General features: G+C 45.6%; 1 protein-coding gene across 1 annotated transcript in view; it reads right to left on the reverse strand.

The window, feature by feature from the left end:
* Positions 1-17,936, reverse strand: part of FAM20C (FAM20C golgi associated secretory pathway kinase) — a 77,294-nt gene that overhangs the window by 13,585 nt on the left and 45,773 nt on the right. Inside the window, exon 4 of the mRNA XM_087701739.1 lies at positions 575-667. Coding sequence (XP_087557865.1) covers positions 575-667 — 93 coding nt within the window. The remainder of the gene's footprint in view (positions 1-574; positions 668-17,936) is intronic.

Here is a 17,936-nt window from a genome sequence, read left to right on the forward strand (position 1 = left end):
TTCACTGTGGACTTCCATGTGATCTTTTCTGATGGAGGAGGAGGAGAAAGTGGTGACGGAGGAGGAGTAGGAGGAGAAAGGAGGGAGGAAGGAGGAGGAGGAGAAGAAGAAACAGAAAGGAAGGAGGGAGGGAGGAAGAGGAGTAGAAGGAGAAGGAGGAGGAGAAGGAGAAGGAGGAGAAGAAGAGAAAAAAAGAAGAACAAAGGAGGGAGGGAGGAAGGAAGAGGAGGAGAAGACGACGAAGCAGAAATGATGGAGGGAGGGAGGAAGGAGAAGGAGTAAAAGGAGGAGGAGAAGGAGAAGGAGGAGGAGGAGGAGGAGAAGAAGAAGAAGAAGAAGAAGAGGAGGAGGAGGAGGAGGAGGAGGTGGAGGAGGAGGAGGAGGAGGAAGAAGAAGAAGAAGAAGAAGAAGAAGAAGAAGAAGAAGAAGAAGAAGAAGAAACAAACAAAGGATTGAACTCCTACCCAATCCTGTTGCAAAATACTGAAAAACTGACTCAACTGTTAGAACGTCCAAACACTGAATTCAGCTCACTCCCCCGCCCTCCCATTTTACCCCCCTCCCCATCATTTACCTGTCCAGGTGAAATGCTGCAATCTCAGCATTGTGTCTCTCGTAGTCGGAAAAATAAAAAAAGTCAGGAGGGGTTTCCTGCTCTCTCGTTTGCCTAAGAAAGGACGAGAAAGAGAAAAATAAATGCTCGGATGACATAAAATGGCAAAGAGGGAATCACTGATTTATATCCATCCCTTAAAATGGGTGCAACTTGTATTTAAACGTAAAGGTTCCCGTCGCACATATGTGCTAGTCGTTCCCGACTCTAGGGGGTGGTGCTCATCTCCATTTCAAAGCCAAAGAGCCAGCGCTGTCCGAAGACGTCTCCGTGGTCATGTGGCCGGCATGACTCAACGCCGAAGGTGCACAGAACGCTGTTACCTTCTCACCAACGGTGGTTCCTATTTTTCTACTTGCATTTTTACATACTTTCGAACTGCTAGATTGGCAGAAGCTGGGAAAAGTAACAGGAGCTCACTCCGTTACGCGGTGCTAGGGATTCGAACCACCGAACTGCCGACTATTCTGATCGACAAGCTCAGCCTCTTAACTGAGCCACCATGGCCCTTTTAACTTTTAATTTTTATTTATGCAGAGTTTTTTCCCCCCAAAAAAACCCTATACAAAATGTAGCCTTGCCGCGTTAATTTGGGGAGTCCTTTTGCCCCCTATTATCACCTCCAGGTTGGGGTGCAGAAATCAGAGAGTCACCCAGCTGCCCCCAACCAGAAACCTGGTTAGAGAGAAACAGAAAGGGGGAAAAAAAAGAGGGCGGGGGGAGAGATTTAATTTATATTTTCAATCCGGGCTGGCTTAATTCATCTTTTCCCCATCAAATATGCAACCCACAACGGAATTTTTCTTCGGTTCTCTCACCCGCTGAATTTCACTCTGCCTCTCCGAACAATTAGGCACTCCTACGGCTGCTTTGTGTATACAATTTTTCCTCAAGGAAAACAGCACACAACAAGGAATGCATTCAGGAGAATTGCTTACACGATGGGGGAATTGTGAGAAAACACGTGATTTATAGAACACAGGGTTGTTTTTTTTTAAATGCCTGCACATTGGGATGGACGCAGGAGAGGGCCAGGGTGTGTTTGGAAAACAAACAAACGAGGGGAAAAAGAAAGAGAGTCAGAGAGAGAGCAAAGCAAAATATTTTAAAGTGACAAGCTGGAGGGTGTGTAAGTTTTTCCTGGCGGCAGATGGGCACAAGGGCCTCGAGGATAACCAGAGTAAGTAGGATTAGGACAAACAGCAATCGTCCATATCAAAGAAACATCAATATCGGAAGAAATGGAGGTAGCGATGACAGATTTTATTTTCCTGGGCTCCAAGATCACGTCAGATGGGGACTGCAGCCAAGGAATTAAAAGAGGCTTGCTCCTGGGGAGGAAAACTATGGCAAATCCAGACAGCATACTAAAAAGCAGAGACATCACCCTGCCAACAAAAGTGCGTCTAGTCAAGGCTGTGGTTTTCCAAGTTGCAATGGATGGCTGGGAAGGTTGGGCCATAAGGAAGGCTGAGCGCCAAAGAATGGAGGCCTTTGAACTCTGGTGCTGGAGAAGACTCCTGCATTGAGTCCCTTGGACTGCAAGGCCATCCAACCGGTCAGTCCTAGAGGAGATCAACCCTGGCTGCTCTCGAGAAGGCCAGATCCTGAAGAGGAAACTCAAAGACTTTGGCCATCTGATGAGAAGGAAGGACTCCCTGGAGAAGAGCCTCATGCTGGGAAGGATGGAGGGCAGAAGAAGAAGGACTGCAAGGCCATCCAACCGGTCAGTCCTAGAGGAGATCCACCCTGACTGCTCTTTAGAAGGCCAGATTCTGAAGAGGAAACTCAAAGACTTTGGCTACCTAATGAGAAGGAAGGACTCTGTGGAGAAGAGCCTCATGCTGGGAACGATGGAGGGCAGAAGAAGAAGGACTGCAAGGCCATCCAACCAGTCAGTCCTAGAGGAGATCAACCCTGATTGCCCTTTAGAAGGCCAGATCCTGAAGAGGAAACTCAAAGACTTTGGCCACCTGATGAGAAGGAAGGACTCCCTGGAGAAGAGCCCCATGCTGGGAACGATGGAGGGCAGAAGAAGAAGAAGGGGACGGCAGAGAAGGAGGTGGCTGGACAGAGTCACCGAAGCAGTCGGCGTGAGCTTAAATTGGGGGTGGGAGAGGACAGGAAGGCCTGGAGGAGATCCACCCTGACTGCTCTTTAGAAGGCCAGACCCTGAAGAGGAAACTCAAAGAGTTAGCCACCTCATGAGAAGGAAGGACTCCCTGGAGAAGAGCCTCATGCTGGGAACGATGGAGGGCAGAAGAAGAAGAAGGGGACGACAGAGAAGGAGGTGGCTGGATGGAGACACCGAAGCAGCTGGCGTGAGATTAAATGGACCCCAGAGGATGGTAGAGGACAGGAAGCCCTGGAGGAATGTTGTCCATGGAATTGTGATGGGTTGGACAAGACTTCGCATCGGATTTTGTTGACCATAACTTAAAATCAACTTCGATGCATACCACCATTCCGCTATCACAAAATTTGTTGTACCATCTTTTGTTTTATTTTAAAAGAGGCATTTATGTTCACAGCGCTATAATATCAGTGCATCGGTTTGCTGGCTTTATGTGAAGGGATGGATAGGCTATACACACCCAATAACTTTCTGACTTACTATGGTACGGAAGCCAGATTTGAAGGAAAACTCAAAGTTGCAATGCACGTGAGAAGGGTGGGCAAAATAGATGCTAGTGTAATTGGTAGAAGAGAATAGCTGTACCCCGGGGTTGAAGCGTGGGGTTGCTTGGTGGTCTCTGAGCTTTGTGGTTTTCTTGCAGACATCTCCTGACCCAACTAGATAACACCATAGAATAGAATAGAATAGAATTTTATTATTTGTATGCCGCCCTTCTCCGGGAGGACTCAGGGCGGCGAACAATTCAAACGGGGGAAAAGGGGAACATAAAAACGAAATACAAATAATAAAAATAGGCAACAGTCGCACAACCATACATGTCGAGAGGGGAGGGGAACTCATCACCCGCAGGCCTGCCGGCAAAGCCAGGTTTTGACGGCTTTTCGGAAGGCCTGGAGAGAGGTGAGGGTCCGAATCCCTGCGGGGAGTTCATTCCAGAGGGCCGGAGCTGCCACAGAGAAGGCCCTCCCCCGGGTAATAGCCAGGTGGCATTGGCTGGTAGATGGCACTCGGAGGAGGCCAACCCTGTGAGATCTAATGGGTCTGTGGGAGGTAATTGGCAGCAGGCGGTCTCTCAAGTACCCAGTGCTAGAAGGGAGTGGGGGTCCATCAGTGCTAGAAGGGAGTGGGGGTTTGTGGGGAGGAGGACTGTGGAGTCCTTGGTGCTCTCTGAATGTGGTTTCTTCCTTACGCATGTTTCATAACCCAACTAGGTAATATCATCAGTGCTAGAAGGGAGTGGGATTTGTAGGGGGGAGGAGGAGGACTGTGGAGTCCTTGGTGCTCTCTGAATGTGGTTTCTTCTTTACGCATGTTTCATAACCCAACTAGGTAATATCATCAGTGCTAGAAGGGAGTGGTGCAGGAGGCCAACTAGGCCATGCCCACCCAGTAACTGGGCAGAGAGACCCTTGCTAAAAAATTTGAAGCCCACCCCTGAGTTTAACCGTTTCACCTTAGGAAATCTTCAGGGAAATGTTGTAAGAGCCTTGCTTGGACACTTCCTCTTCGCCGAGTCATCTTCCCCCACAAACCACTGGTCTCCCTAACCGAGTTAACTCATTTCCTGAGATTGCGCCATGCACCCAACCGCCATCAGTCACCCAAGGAGTGGAGGTTTCCCAACACGTTAAGCTCTAAAGACGAACGGTGTAACCAAACATGAGATGTTTTGGATGTTGAGGAGGAGTCTGAATCTCCAGTGTGAATCCATGCAAAGCCTTGGGTTGTTGTGTCAGTGCTGCTCCCGGAAGTACACAACCACAATGTCTGTTTTCCCACAGACATTCATATTCATGGCTAAGAGCCGAGGTGGCGCAGTGGTTAGGGTGCAGTACTGCAGGCCACTTCAGCTGACTGTTATCTGCAGTTCAGCGGTTCTAATCTCACCGGCTCAAGGTTGACTCAGCCTTCCATCCTTCCGAGGTGGGTGAAATGAGGACCCAGACTGTGGGGGTGATATGCCGACTCTGTAAACCGCTTAGAGAGGGCTGAAAGCACTATGAAGCGGTATATAAGTCTAACTGCTATTGCTATTGCTAGCCAGGATTACTTCTTCTTAGAAGCTTTGTCCCACCGAATGGCGAATATTTGGGACACTTTGGCTTGAAACCAGTCCAAAAAAAAAGTGTTTTATACCAATCAGTGTGTGCAGAAGAACAAGGATTGGGGTGGGTCAAAACTTGGCATGTGTGTCTTTAGTCCAGAGAAAAATAGTTTCAGTGAAAAATGTTTTCACTTAGCAACATAAATTCTTGTTGTTCTGACCGAGGCTTCCCAAAAGGATGAAGCAGATTCCTTGTCCTGACAAAAACCCTTTTTTTAATTGACTGTGAATTCTGCTCATTCACCTCCAGCAAAGTGTTTCAAGGGAGGATTTACAGTCACAGACCTTATCTGGCTTGGAGAGATGCCAGGGTGATATCTGCAGAACTTGGCCAGGACCTCGGAGAGTCACGAACCAATGAAGCGAACTAATTGCCTCCTGCAAACTCCACTCCCCTTTTGCTCCTCTTTTATCTCCTCTGAGTGGGGCCATTCATCGTCTACCTGTTGCCTTACTCCCAAGTCGACGCCTATTCTTTAGCTGTTCCCTTCGTCTGGCAACTCTGTGCATGTGCACACCGGGAACAGGCTCCAGCTGTTCCTCTGCCTCACCGTTGTCCGACTCTGAAGGCAGCTGATAACTGTTGGACGGCCCTGGCCCCTCTCTGCCTCCGACACAGAGCCCTCCTCAGAGCCTTCCCCAGACTCCAGGACTGGCCCATCTTCCTCCCCAACCTCCTCACTGTCCGAATCTGCTGTCAGCTCTGCTGGCCACTGGCGGGCCAAAACAATTCTGAGCTCAATTGTGGTTGTAAGTCAAGGACTGCGTGTACTGTAATTTGGACTTATTTTCTGCTACAACACACACACACACACACACACACACACACACACACAGGGATGCACAATCCAACAATTCCATTCTTCTCCACGCCCTTAGGATCTCATTTGATATTGGGGGTGGGGGGTGGGGGAATTGGCTTGGCTTTGTTTTAAATCTTCCCCGTCAAAAGAACTCCACCGACTGATAAGTTTCACAAAAGCTAAGCCGTCATCCGTTTCTCGTCTCCCTTAGAGGGGGGAACTTATCTGCAACGAGAGGAGACCGGGGTGGTTGGTGTGTGGTGTGTCTCAAAAAAAAAGACATTTTGGAGGGGAGGGAGGGGGGGACTCTGGCTTCAAGGGCAGAGCTTTATCTGGAAAGCAACTGTTATGCCTTCTCGCTATACACGAAGTGCTCATTATATCACCGCGGGAAGGGCGTATTGTCAGAAATTGAACTTTTTCTATTAATTCCCTGCTGAACCCAGCCAGCCACAGATTACAATTCTCTGCAGTAAATGTGGTTTGGCGTTCCCACCCTGCTGTTGCTCTGGTTGATTGGATTTAAATTCATTACATTTTCATGCAGTTATCTATCTATCTATCTATCTATCTATCTATCTATCTATCTATCTATCTATCTATCATCTATCATCTATCTATCTATCATCTATCATCTATCATCTATCATCTATCATCTATCATCTATCATCTATCTATCTATCTATCTATCTATCTATCTATCTATCTATCATCTATCTATCTATCTATCTATCTATCTATCTATCAATCATCTATCATCTATCATCTATCATCTATCATCTATCATCTCTCTATCTCTCTATCTCTCTATCTCTCTATCTCTCTATCATCTATCTATCTATCTATCTATCTATCTATCTATCTATCATCTATCTATCTATCATCTATCATCTATCATCTATCATCTATCTATCTATCTATCTATCTATCTATCTATCTATCTATCTATCTATCTATCTATCTATCTATCTAATCTATCTAATCCTGTCCTGTCCTGTCCTGTCCTGTCCTTCCATCCATCCATCCATCATCTATCTATCTATCTATCTATCTATCTATCTATCTATCTATCTATCTATCTATCTATCTATCTATCTAATCTATCTATCTAATCTATCTAATCCTGTCCTGTCCTGTCCTGTCCTGTCCTGTCCTATCCATCCATCCATCCATCCATCCATCCATCCATCCATCCATCCATCCATCCATCCATCCATCTATCTATCTATCTATCTATCTATCTATCTATCTATCTATCTATCTATCTATCGCATTTTTATGGATTCATATCCATCTATATAAATAAAGAACAATAAACATCCATCCATCTGGTTGGTTGGGTCTAAATTCATTATATTTTCATACATTCATCTCTCTCTCTCTCTCTCTCCCTCCCTCCCTCCCTCTCCCCCTCTCTCCCCCTCCCTCCCTCCCCTCTCTCACTCAATCTCTCTCTCTCTCTCTCTCACACACACACACCCACACATTCCCACCCACCCACCCACCCATTCAGCAGGTTCTGACCAGTTCTGGAGAACCAGTAGCAGAAAGTTTGAGTAGTTTGGAGAACCAGTAAATACTGATTGGCCCCGCCCCCATCTATTCTCTGCCTCCCGAGTCCCCAGCTGATTGGGAGGGAATGGGGATTTTACTGTATCCTTCCCCTGGAGTGGGGAGGGAATGGAGATTTTACAATATCCTCCAAGGTAAAAGGGACCTCATTGCTTAGAGATTCTTTCAAGATAAACCTAGAATAGTCAATCCTATGAACAAGGACATACATTCAATTTTGCAGCTACAAAGATTGCCGGACGAGCAGGTACAAAAACAGCCAGGGAAGTGATTGAAGCCTGGGAAACGGGCCTCTTCTCAGTCAACAGGAGTGCTGATTTACCACCAGCTTATCGAGTACTTAGGAGTCAAGGATGTGGCAGCACAACCGAGCCAAATACCACAAACAGAATAGGCCAAAGCACACACTCTGCTGGAAAGAAGTTCCCTGAGGATGAGCTCCAGCATTAGTCCGAAAGATTTTGACCGACCCAGGGTGAATCCTGCAACATTATCCATTGTTTGCTTTCATTCGTTATATGCAGTATAAATGCAGGGAGCCGTGTGCTGATCTGTACATTGGGGAAACAAAACAGTTCCTTCCTAAATACGTGGCACGACATAGGAGAACAAACCCCTCAGGACAAGATTCATCTGCATTTCAAGGACACAGGCAGGGCCGGATTTTCCTATAGGCTAACTAGGCTCCAGCCTAGGGCCTCAAGATCAAGAGGGGCCTACATTCAAATTGTTAGCAAAATTAAAATTACACTATTCTAAAAACAGTGAACACTAAAACACTGAACCGAAAATAAGGAGAAATTCTACGCATATGACTAATAAACAAACATAAAAATGTATTGGTTAAGATCGTTCCAGTCCCGCGGCAGTTGGGGAGCCCGCCCACGTTCCCGGCACCGGCGGTCGGGCGAGAGGCGCGGCCACTCCCAGTAGCCGCCCCGTCGACACGGAGCCCACCAGTGGCCAGGCAGGTGAGGGCGAGGGGCCCGAGCCGGGCAGCTGAGCGCAGCAGGGGAGGCGGCTGGCCTCGCTGCCTTTGCCGCAGAGCAGAGCCGCCCTGCTCTATGAGGCCAGCTATATATATTGATATATATTGATATATATCACAGTAATGATGTATTTCTCTCATGTAATTTACAAACTTAAAAATGGGAGGTGAAAGGGCCTCATAAGTGGAAGAGCCTAGGGCCTCTTTTCATCTAAATCCGGCCCTGGACACTGTTTTGAAGACAGCAAAGTCCACATTTTGGACAGAGAGGACCGCTGGTTTGAAAGAAGAGGAGTCAATGAGGCCATCTATGTCAAAATAGCCCTCTCTCAACAGAGGTGGGGGGATACAACATCATCTATCTCCAGTCTACAACATGATCCTTTCAGCAGTTCCAAGAAGGCCTCACACGCAATTGCACCACTCAGGTGATTCTGAGGACACTGAAAAAACCTCCAGGTGGCCTCAAGGACTCTCTATAAGGATGCAAATGACCAGCTGTCTGCAAGGAGCATAAATTCTTCCATTCCCCACCATTTGGTCAGAGTTTTAGAAGCTTCTTTGAACGTCTTCAAAGAAAAAGAAAAACCCCAGAAGGTCCTGTTGCCTCCTGAAAAAAAGCACCTTTTTCGTGCTTTTGAACTTCGTGCTTGAAGCGGAAAAGAATTGAAACTTTGATTTCGGGGCTTCACCAAGTAGATTGATAAGATCTTTACAGAAATTACGAAAGAGCGAAACGCTGCGGTTTGATCTCAATTCCTTATTTTACCGCAACAGAGAGAGTCAGAAGTCGAGGCTTCTTGTCTTTCTTATCCTCCCTCACTTCTCTTCCTCTTTTTTTCCTCCCCACTGTTTTTCTATCCACCTTTGTATTTGAGAATATTTGTATAACTCCAATAAAAACGTTAAAACAGAAAAACCACATTTGGGACAACCATGACCTGGATGAACGGAAAATCTCCACAGGCTTGTTCGCTGGAATATTTACGTTCTGAAGGTAAAGGTTTCCCTCGCATATATGCGCTAGTCATTCCCGACTCTGGGGGGCGGTGCTCATCTCCGTTTCAAAGCTGAATAGCAATATAGCAATAGCAGTTAGACTTATATACCGCTTCATAGGGCTTTCAGCCCTCTCTAAGCGGTTTACAGAGTCAGCATATTGCCCCCATCAACAATCCGGGTCCTCATTTTACCTACCTTGGAAGGATGGAAGGCTGAGTCAACCTTGAGCCGGTGAGATTTGAACCGCCAAACTGCAGAACTGCAGTCAGCTGAAGTGGCCTGCAGTGCTGCATTTAACCACTGCGCCACCGCTGTCCAAAGAAGTCTCCGTAGTCACGTGGCTGGCATGACTCAATGCCGAAGGCGCACGGAACGCTGTTCCCTTCCCACCAAAGGTGGCTCCTATTTTTCTACTTACATTTTTTTTTACGTGCTTTCGAACTCCTAGGTTGGCAGAAGCTGGGACAAGGAGCTCAGTCTGTTACGTGGCACTAGGGATTTGAACCGCCGAACTGCTGACCTTTCTGATTGACAAGCTCAGCGTCTTAGCAATAGCCATAGCAGTTAGACTTATATACCGCTTCATAGGGCTTTCAGCCCTCTCTAAGGGGTTTACAGAGTCAGCATATCGCCCCCACAGTCTGGGTCCTCATTTCACCCACCTCCTCGGAAGGATGGAAGGCTGAGTCAACCTTGAGCCAGTGAGATTAGAACTGCTGAACTGCAGATAACAGTCAGCTGAAGTGGCCTGCAGTACTGCACCCTAACCACTGCGCCACCTCGGCTCTTAGCCACCGAGCCACCGCCTCCCCTTAATCACATTCTATGACACCCCAAAATCTCCAGCAATAGGTTGAAAATATGTGGGGCAAGCCTAAAGATGCTCGCAATGCCCTGTGACCCATTTTGGACGAGCTAAGAACAGAAGTGATAACTAGAGCTGAAACTGACACAGCAACGAACTCTTGCATTGTGGCAAATTATTTTAAGACCAATCGGCCCACCGCTAATAAAAATAGGGGTGTTGATTCTTTAAAAGGAAACACTACGCTTCCGGGCAAATCTGTTTTATGCAGGTGAGGAGAAATTGCTGATTTGGGGAAAACTAATGCTGATCTAATTAGTTTCCGAGATTTTGAGCTTGGCTGCTTATACATAAACTCACCTGAAGCGCATTTCCCCACAAAATAAAATCCAGGTATCCCTCGACTTACGATCAGAATGGAGTCAGATGTTTCCGTTGCTAAGCGAGGAAGGCATTAAGTGTGTTTCCCCCCCCATCCCGGGACCACTTTTCTAGCCACCATTGTTAAGTGGATCGCCGCATGCTGTGTGAAATTAGTAACGTGGTTGTTAAGTGAATTTGGCTTCCCATATTGACTTTACTCGCCGGAAGAGGCCAAAAGTGGATTACAGGACCCCTGGATGGGGCAACCGTCATACATGTGAATCAGTGGCAAAGAATTTTGATCATGTGACCACGGGGATGTGGCAATGGTCGTAAGTGTGAAAAACGGTCTTAGGTCACTCAATTGGTGACTCTGTAACTTTAAATTCCCACTAAATGAATGGCTGTAATTTGAGGATTAACTGGTCTACCGTTGTGTTCAACCATCCCACAAATGGAAGGAGGACGAGGGGGTTAACTTATTTTCCAAAGCCCCAGAAGGCAAGAGAATCATACAACGGATGGAAACTAATCAAGAAGAGAAGCGACCTGGAATTAAGAAGAGATTTCCTGACAGTGGGGGACAATGAACCGGTGGAACAGAAGTTGTAGGTGCTCGATCACTGGACAATTTTAAGAAGAGACTGGACAACTGGGATGGTAGAGGGTCTCCTGCTTGGGGAGGTGGTTAGATTAGAAGATCTGCAACGTTCCTCTCCACTCTGTTATTTATTCTATTCAATGTAGAGGTGGGTTGGTAACAGTTCAGCTGTAGGAGACTCGCCTTTCTGCATGCTTCTGCGCCCAAACTGATAGTAAAAAGATTAGCAACCTACCTCGGCTTCAATGTCCCCTATATCTAAGATCCTGCCACAAAGAAGAAGGAGTCAACCTATTCTCCAAAGCTCCTGAAACACCTGACCATTTGTAGTCCTACTTGATTCCTTCGGCTCATCTATATCCCTGGCAAGACAAGAAGCAATGGATGGAATCTGACCAAGGAGAGAAGCAATTACCTCCCATAGACCGATTAGATCTCACAGGTTAGGTCTCCTCCGGATTCCATCTGCCAGCCAATGTCGGCTGGCGACTCCCCGGGGGAGAGCCTTCTCTGTTGCAGCTCCAGCCCTCTGGAACGACCTCCCCGTGGAGATCCGGACCCTTACTACCCTCCTGGCCTTCCGCAAAGCCACCAAGTCCTGGCTGCTCCAGCAGGCCGGGGGGCTTGTGAAATATCCAGCCTCACGGAAACTGTGAATGTTGCGTTTTTTAAAGTGTTGTCTTTGTCTATTTTTTCCCCTTCCCTGTCTATTGTGAGCCGCCCGGAGTCCTTCGGGAGTGGGCGGCATACAAGACAAATAAATAAATAAATAAATAATAAATAAACCTGAATTTAAGAAGAAATTCCCTGACAGTGAAAGCAATTCACGAGTGGAACAACTTGCCCCATCACTGGAGGCTTTTCAGAAGAGTCAGGATAGCAATTGATCAGAAATAGGATAGGTCTTTGTTGTGGCCCGGCAGGAGCTGTTGGAGCTGCCACCAGACTCCGACAGCGAGGGGTCTTATGAGTCGGCCCTGGAGGAGGTGGAGGACCCTGGACAGGGTTCCGACTCCGAGCAGGGCGAGGAGAGACTGGTTGGCCACCAGGTGCCGTCTGAGCCTGGGATCAGTGGGGAGGAGACAAGAGGGAGTGATCCAGAAAACACCTGTGAGTTGTTCCAGGATGCATGCCGTCGAAGGACTACTCAGCGTCAAGGACAACGGTGTAATTACAAGAGGTGATTACGCTCAGCTGATGCTCATTAAGATCCTCTCGTGATTATAAAAGAGACTGCTTGTGCCATGACCTTTTGCAGAAGTCAACGTTAAGGATTAACAAGAAACAAACTTGGCAGGCTGGATTGCTGCCAGAGTTCGTTTGCATTGCTGCCAAGTTTTGTAGGACTTGCTGCCAGAGTGCTTATCTCTTTGTTTATGTGGCTTGCAGCCAACAAGAGTCTGAACTGATTAAAAGAAACATTCTCATTGATGTTGGTTTCGGCTTTCGTTCCTGGACAGAGGACGGGGGGTCAGAACAGGTCTTCCACGAGAGCAGGGGGCTGGGCTAGATGACCTCCTTCCAACTCTGCTACTGAATGAAAGGAAATTCCTATTTTCTATGGAGAATTGCATGAAATGTCTAAAGACTGCATGAAATTAGCTAGAAACTGCATGAAATCAGCCAAGGACTGCATGAAATTAGAGGCAATGTCTCTCGGCGCCTGGAGCTAAATGTGGTCCATCTTTGTGGTCAGAAACACCTTCACCAAGAAGACAAAATGCTATTGATTTCCATGGACCTGCTTGTCCTCAGATGTCCCCCACAATGGTTTCCTCCAAACATCTAGCTCAGCACCTGTAAATTGGCTGCGTGATCATTTGCTATTATCCTGCTTCCAGCTTGATCGTGCAGGAAAATCTTTCATTTTCCTCGCATCCATCCAAGAAAGGGACTGAGTTACTTGGTATAAAATTCACAGATTTTTAGGGGAAGAGTAGAGGAGAGGAAGGGGAAGGAGAGGAGGGAAAGGAGAGGAGGAAGGAAGGAAGGAGAGAAGAAAGGGGGGAAGGAAGGAGGGAAGGAAGGAGAGAAGGAGAGAAGAAAGGAAGGAAAGGGAGGAGGAAGTGAAGGAGGGAAGGAAGGAGGGAAGCAAGGAGGGAAGGAAGGAAAGAAGGAGAGAAGAAAGGAGGGAAGGAAGGAGGGAAGGAAGGAGGAAAGGAAGGAGAGAAGGAGAGAAGAAAGGAGGGAAGGAAGGAGGGAAGGAAGGAGGAAAGGAAGGAGAGAAGGAGAGAAGAAAGGAGGGAAGGAAGGAGAGAAGGAGGGAGGGAAGGGAAGGAGGGAAGGAGAGAAGGAGAGAAGAATGGAGGGAGGGAAGGGGGAAGGAGGGAGGGAAGGAAGGAGGGAAGGAAGGAGAGAAGGAAGGAGGGAAGGAAGGAGGGAAGGAAGGAAGAAGAAGTAGGATTGTTGTAAAATAAGATGGGTCTATGGGATGGTAAGAAAGCAATTCCAATTATATTGTCAATTGTAGGGGAGAAAAATTGTTACAAATACATATTATTAATAACAGTTATGAGATCATATAATTGTGAATGTATATATGAGAAATAAAATTTATAACAAAAAAAAATTCACAGATTTTTTTTCTGGATAAACATTTAAACTGAACAGCGGGGACAGAGAATTAATTGATACAGAACATTTCTGTCCCCCAGAAATCTAAAATTCCTCATTGTGCCATCAGATAGTTTAATGGTATTTATCAAGGAGAGAAGCAACTTAGAAGAGAGGAGAAATTTCCTGACAGTTAGAACAATGAATCAGTGGAACAGAAGTTGCCTCCAGAAGTAGTGAATGCCCCAACACTGGAAGTCTTTAAGAAGATGTTGGATAGCCATTTGTCTGAAACGGTATAGGGTTTCCTGCCTAGGCAGGTGGTTGGACTAGAAGACCTCCAAGGTCCCTTCCAACTCTGCTATTGTATTGTATTGTATTGTATTGTATTGTATTGTATTGTATTGTATTGTATTGTATTGTATTGTATTGTATTGTATTGTATTGTATTGTATTGATTAGGGGACTGGATGCTAAAACAGTGGTGCAGGTTTTCCTGCTTGAGAAGGGGAATTCGACTAGAAGACCTCCAAAGTCCCTTCCAAATACTGTTATTCTATTCTATTCATTTCTCTCTTCCCCTCCCCCACCCCTAATAGGAACCTTTTAAAAAAGAGAAGAAAGGTTTCCGGGGGTGGGTGGGGGGATTAGGCAGGATGAAAACACAGACCTGCATGCACACCCATGAACAAAACATGGAAGCTGATTTATCTGCCAAGGGTTTGAAAATATTGTTGCCTTCTTGTTTGATAAATAAGTTCATTACGCAGACGACATTCGCAAAATGCTTTGGCATGCCACTGCAGGATTTTAATCACCACCTGTAAAATATATGTCTGCTTCTGAATGTTTGCGGGGTGGGGGGGGGGAAGGGACAGGCTGATGAGATGCTTCCTCCAAATATATCCAACTCATCCAACAATCTTGACGTGTTATGAATTATAGAAGCACCAACGTCGGGCCAGGATGGGTGTCATCAAAGATAGTTAATCAAAAGAGAATTCTCAGACGGTGCTTCATATTTACGAAGATTTTGGAACACAAGTCCATGAATCAGGGACAACAGGGCGCCTTAGTGAGTGTAGGCGTACAGAATCTTGAGTTTTGAGTTAAGAACAGAAGAACAGAGTTGGAAGGGGTCTTGGAGGTCTTCTACTAATCCAACCCCCTACACAAGCTGTGAAAAGATTTAATTCTCCCCAGTTGGAGCGGCACGTATATTCCTGTCCTTCTATTTCTCTTCTATTTCTCTTCTCCTTCTATATTCAGAAGAGCAGAGCCAGAAGGGACCTTGGAGGTCTTCTAGTCCAATCCCTTGCATAAGAAGGAGACCCTATACCATTGTGGACAAATGGTTCTCCAATCTTGTCTTGAAAACCTCCAGTGATAATGGGATAACAGAGTTGGAAGGGACCTTGGAGGTCTTCTAGTCCAATCCCTTGCACAAGAAGGAGACCCTATACCATTGTGGACAAATGGTTCTCCAATCTTGTCTTGAAAACCTCCAGTGATAATGGGATAACAGAGTTGGAAGGGACCTTGGAGGTCTTCTAGTCCAATCCCTTGCACAAGAAGGAGACCCTATACCATTGTGGACAAATGGTTCTCCAGTCATGACTTGAAAACCTCCAGTGATAATGGAATAACAGAGTTGGAAGGGACCTTGGAGGCCTTCTAGTCCAATCCCTTGCTCAAGAAGAGACCCTATACCATTGTGGACAAATGGTTCTCCAGTCTTGACTTGAAAACCTCCAGTGATAATGGAATAACAGAGTTGGAAGGGACCTTGGAGGTCTTCTAGTCCAATCCCTTGCTCAAGAAGAGACCCTATACCATTGTGGACAAATGGTTCTCCAATCTTGTCTTGAAAACCTCCAGTGATAATGGGATAACAGAGTTGGAAGGGACCTTGGAGGTCTTCTAGTCCAATCCCTTGCTCAAGAAGGAGACCCTATACCATTGTGGACAAATGGTTCTCCAATCTTGTCTTGAAAACCTCCAGTGATAATGGAATAACAGAGTTGGAAGGGACCTTGGAGGTCTTCTAGTCCAATCCTTTGCTCAAGAAGGAAACCCTATACCATTGTGGACAAATGGTTCTCCAATCTTGTCTTGAAAACCTCCAGTGATAATGGAATAACAGAGTTGGAAGGGACCTTGGAGGTCTTCTGGTCCAATTCCTTGCTCAAGAAGAGACCCTATACCATTGTGGACAAATGGTTCTCTAATCTTGTCTTGAAAACCTCCAGTGATAATGGGATAACAGAGTTGGAAGGGACCTTGGAGGTCTTCTAGTCCAATCCCTTGCTCAAGAAGGAGACCCTATACCATTGTGGACAAATGGTTCTCCAATCTTGTCTTGAAAACCTCCAGTGATAATGGAATAACAGAGTTGGAAGGGACCTTGGAGGTCTTCTAGTCCAATCCCTTGCATAAGAAGGAGACCCCATACCATTGTGGACAAATGGTTCTCCAATCTTGTCTTGAAAACCTCCAGTGATAATGGGATAACAGAGTTGGAAGGGACCTTGGAGGTCTTCTAGTCCAATCCCCTGCTCAAGCAGGAGAGCCTATGTTATTTTGGACAAACGGTTGTCCAATCTCTTCTTCAAAACCACTAGTGATGGGGCATCTACAACATCTGGAGGCAAGTTGATTTATTGTTCTGACAGGATTTTTCCCCTTTATTTCTAGGTTGTTTCTCTCCTTAATTAGCTTTCATCTGTTGCTTCCTGCCTTCAGGGACTTTGGAGAATAGATTGATCCCCTCTTCTTTATGGCAACCCTTGAGATATTTGAACACTGCTTGAGTTGGTCAATCTCTACATTTTTATTCTTCTTGACATTTATACATAAGCTGCTCAAAGTCGGTTGGAGTTGAGTGATCTCTGCATCTCATAAATACAAGGATTAAAAATAAATTGAATAGAAATAAGAGGTGATGCTACCTTTTGTTCACAGATATATTTTGGCTACCTGATGGTTAATGCTCAGGACCTTCAGCTAAGGTTAATATTTAAAAATGATCAATCGTCTTTTGATTTCGATCTTCCTTGTTCATATGCCCTTTTTATTTTCTCCCCCAAGGTAGCTCACGTTATATTATAGATTGATACTCTATTTTTTACTTCCTCTTGGTAGCTTTTTTATTATAGATATATACTTTACACCGGTTCTTAACTTTTTAAATTATTTCCATTCCTTTTTTGTGCAATAGGTTGTAGGGCAAGCTACAACCTCCTAACTCATTTTGATAGAGTGTCCAAAACTACTTTCTTCAGAGCAGAGCAATATTTTTGGATCCTAGTTAACAATAGCTATAACACTCAGTGTATTTCAAATATTTCCTTCGTGAGGTCTCTTTAATCAAACTGACTTAATTGCTCCCCAGCGCCATTAAAATTCTGCCTTTGCCTTCCTTCGAATTTGGAGATACAGAGCGGGGGAAAGAAAAGGCACGCAAACATTTGCACAGGGGACTACAATGTATACGAACAAGCCTCTTTCAAAAAAATAAATAAAGAAGTATTTAAAAACTGGCAGCAAAAAAAAAAACAGTGGAGATGGAAACAGCCCTTAAGAACTGGCTATCCCGTCAGGCCTGGGGATAGGATTACTCTAACCCCGCCCGAATGTTGAGTGAATGTTGTGTTTTTACGATCAATTTTCTTTTAATCACGATTCTTTTCTTTTTAAGTCTTGTCTTGCACTCCCTTCCCTTTATTGTTGTAAGCCGCCCTGAGTCCCCTCAGGGAAAAGGGCGGCATATAAATTTCCAATAAAATCCTAAATCCTAAACAATGGTTGGATGGAATACGAAAGAGGTAGATGAGGACTTAAGAGAGGAATATGGAAGGCAGGTTAAAAAGGGAAGAAGTCAGAATTGGGCTCCTACCGGTATGGTATGGTTCAGCCGAATAGGTAGTAACTCCAGTGGACACATGACTGCACCGGTTCCATCCTTGGCATAGATAGATAGATAGATAGATAGATAGATAGATAGATAGATAGATAGATAGATATAGATAGAGAAAGAGAGAGAGAGGGGGGGAGGGGAGAAGATGTAGCTAGATAGCTAGACAGACAGGCAGAAGATAGATATGATAGGTGGGTGGAAGGATAGCTAGCTAGATATGACAGCTTGCTAGCTATGGATGGATGGATGGATGGATGGATGGATGGATGGATGGATGGATGGATGGATGGATGGATAGATGGACGGACGGACAGATAGATAGATGATAGATATGGATGGATGGATGATAGATATAGATGATAGATAGATAGCTGATAGATAGATAGATAGATAGATAGATAGATAGATAGATAGATAGATAGAGATAGATAGATAGATAGACAGATAGACAGATAGACAGACAGACAGATAGATGATAG

The sequence above is a fragment of the Thamnophis sirtalis genome, unplaced genomic scaffold, assembly GCF_051295495.1.
Source record: "Thamnophis sirtalis isolate CommonGarterSnake01/CBP01778 unplaced genomic scaffold, rThaSir2_p1.2 scaffold_14, whole genome shotgun sequence".
Lineage (NCBI taxonomy): Eukaryota > Metazoa > Chordata > Lepidosauria > Squamata > Natricidae > Thamnophis > Thamnophis sirtalis.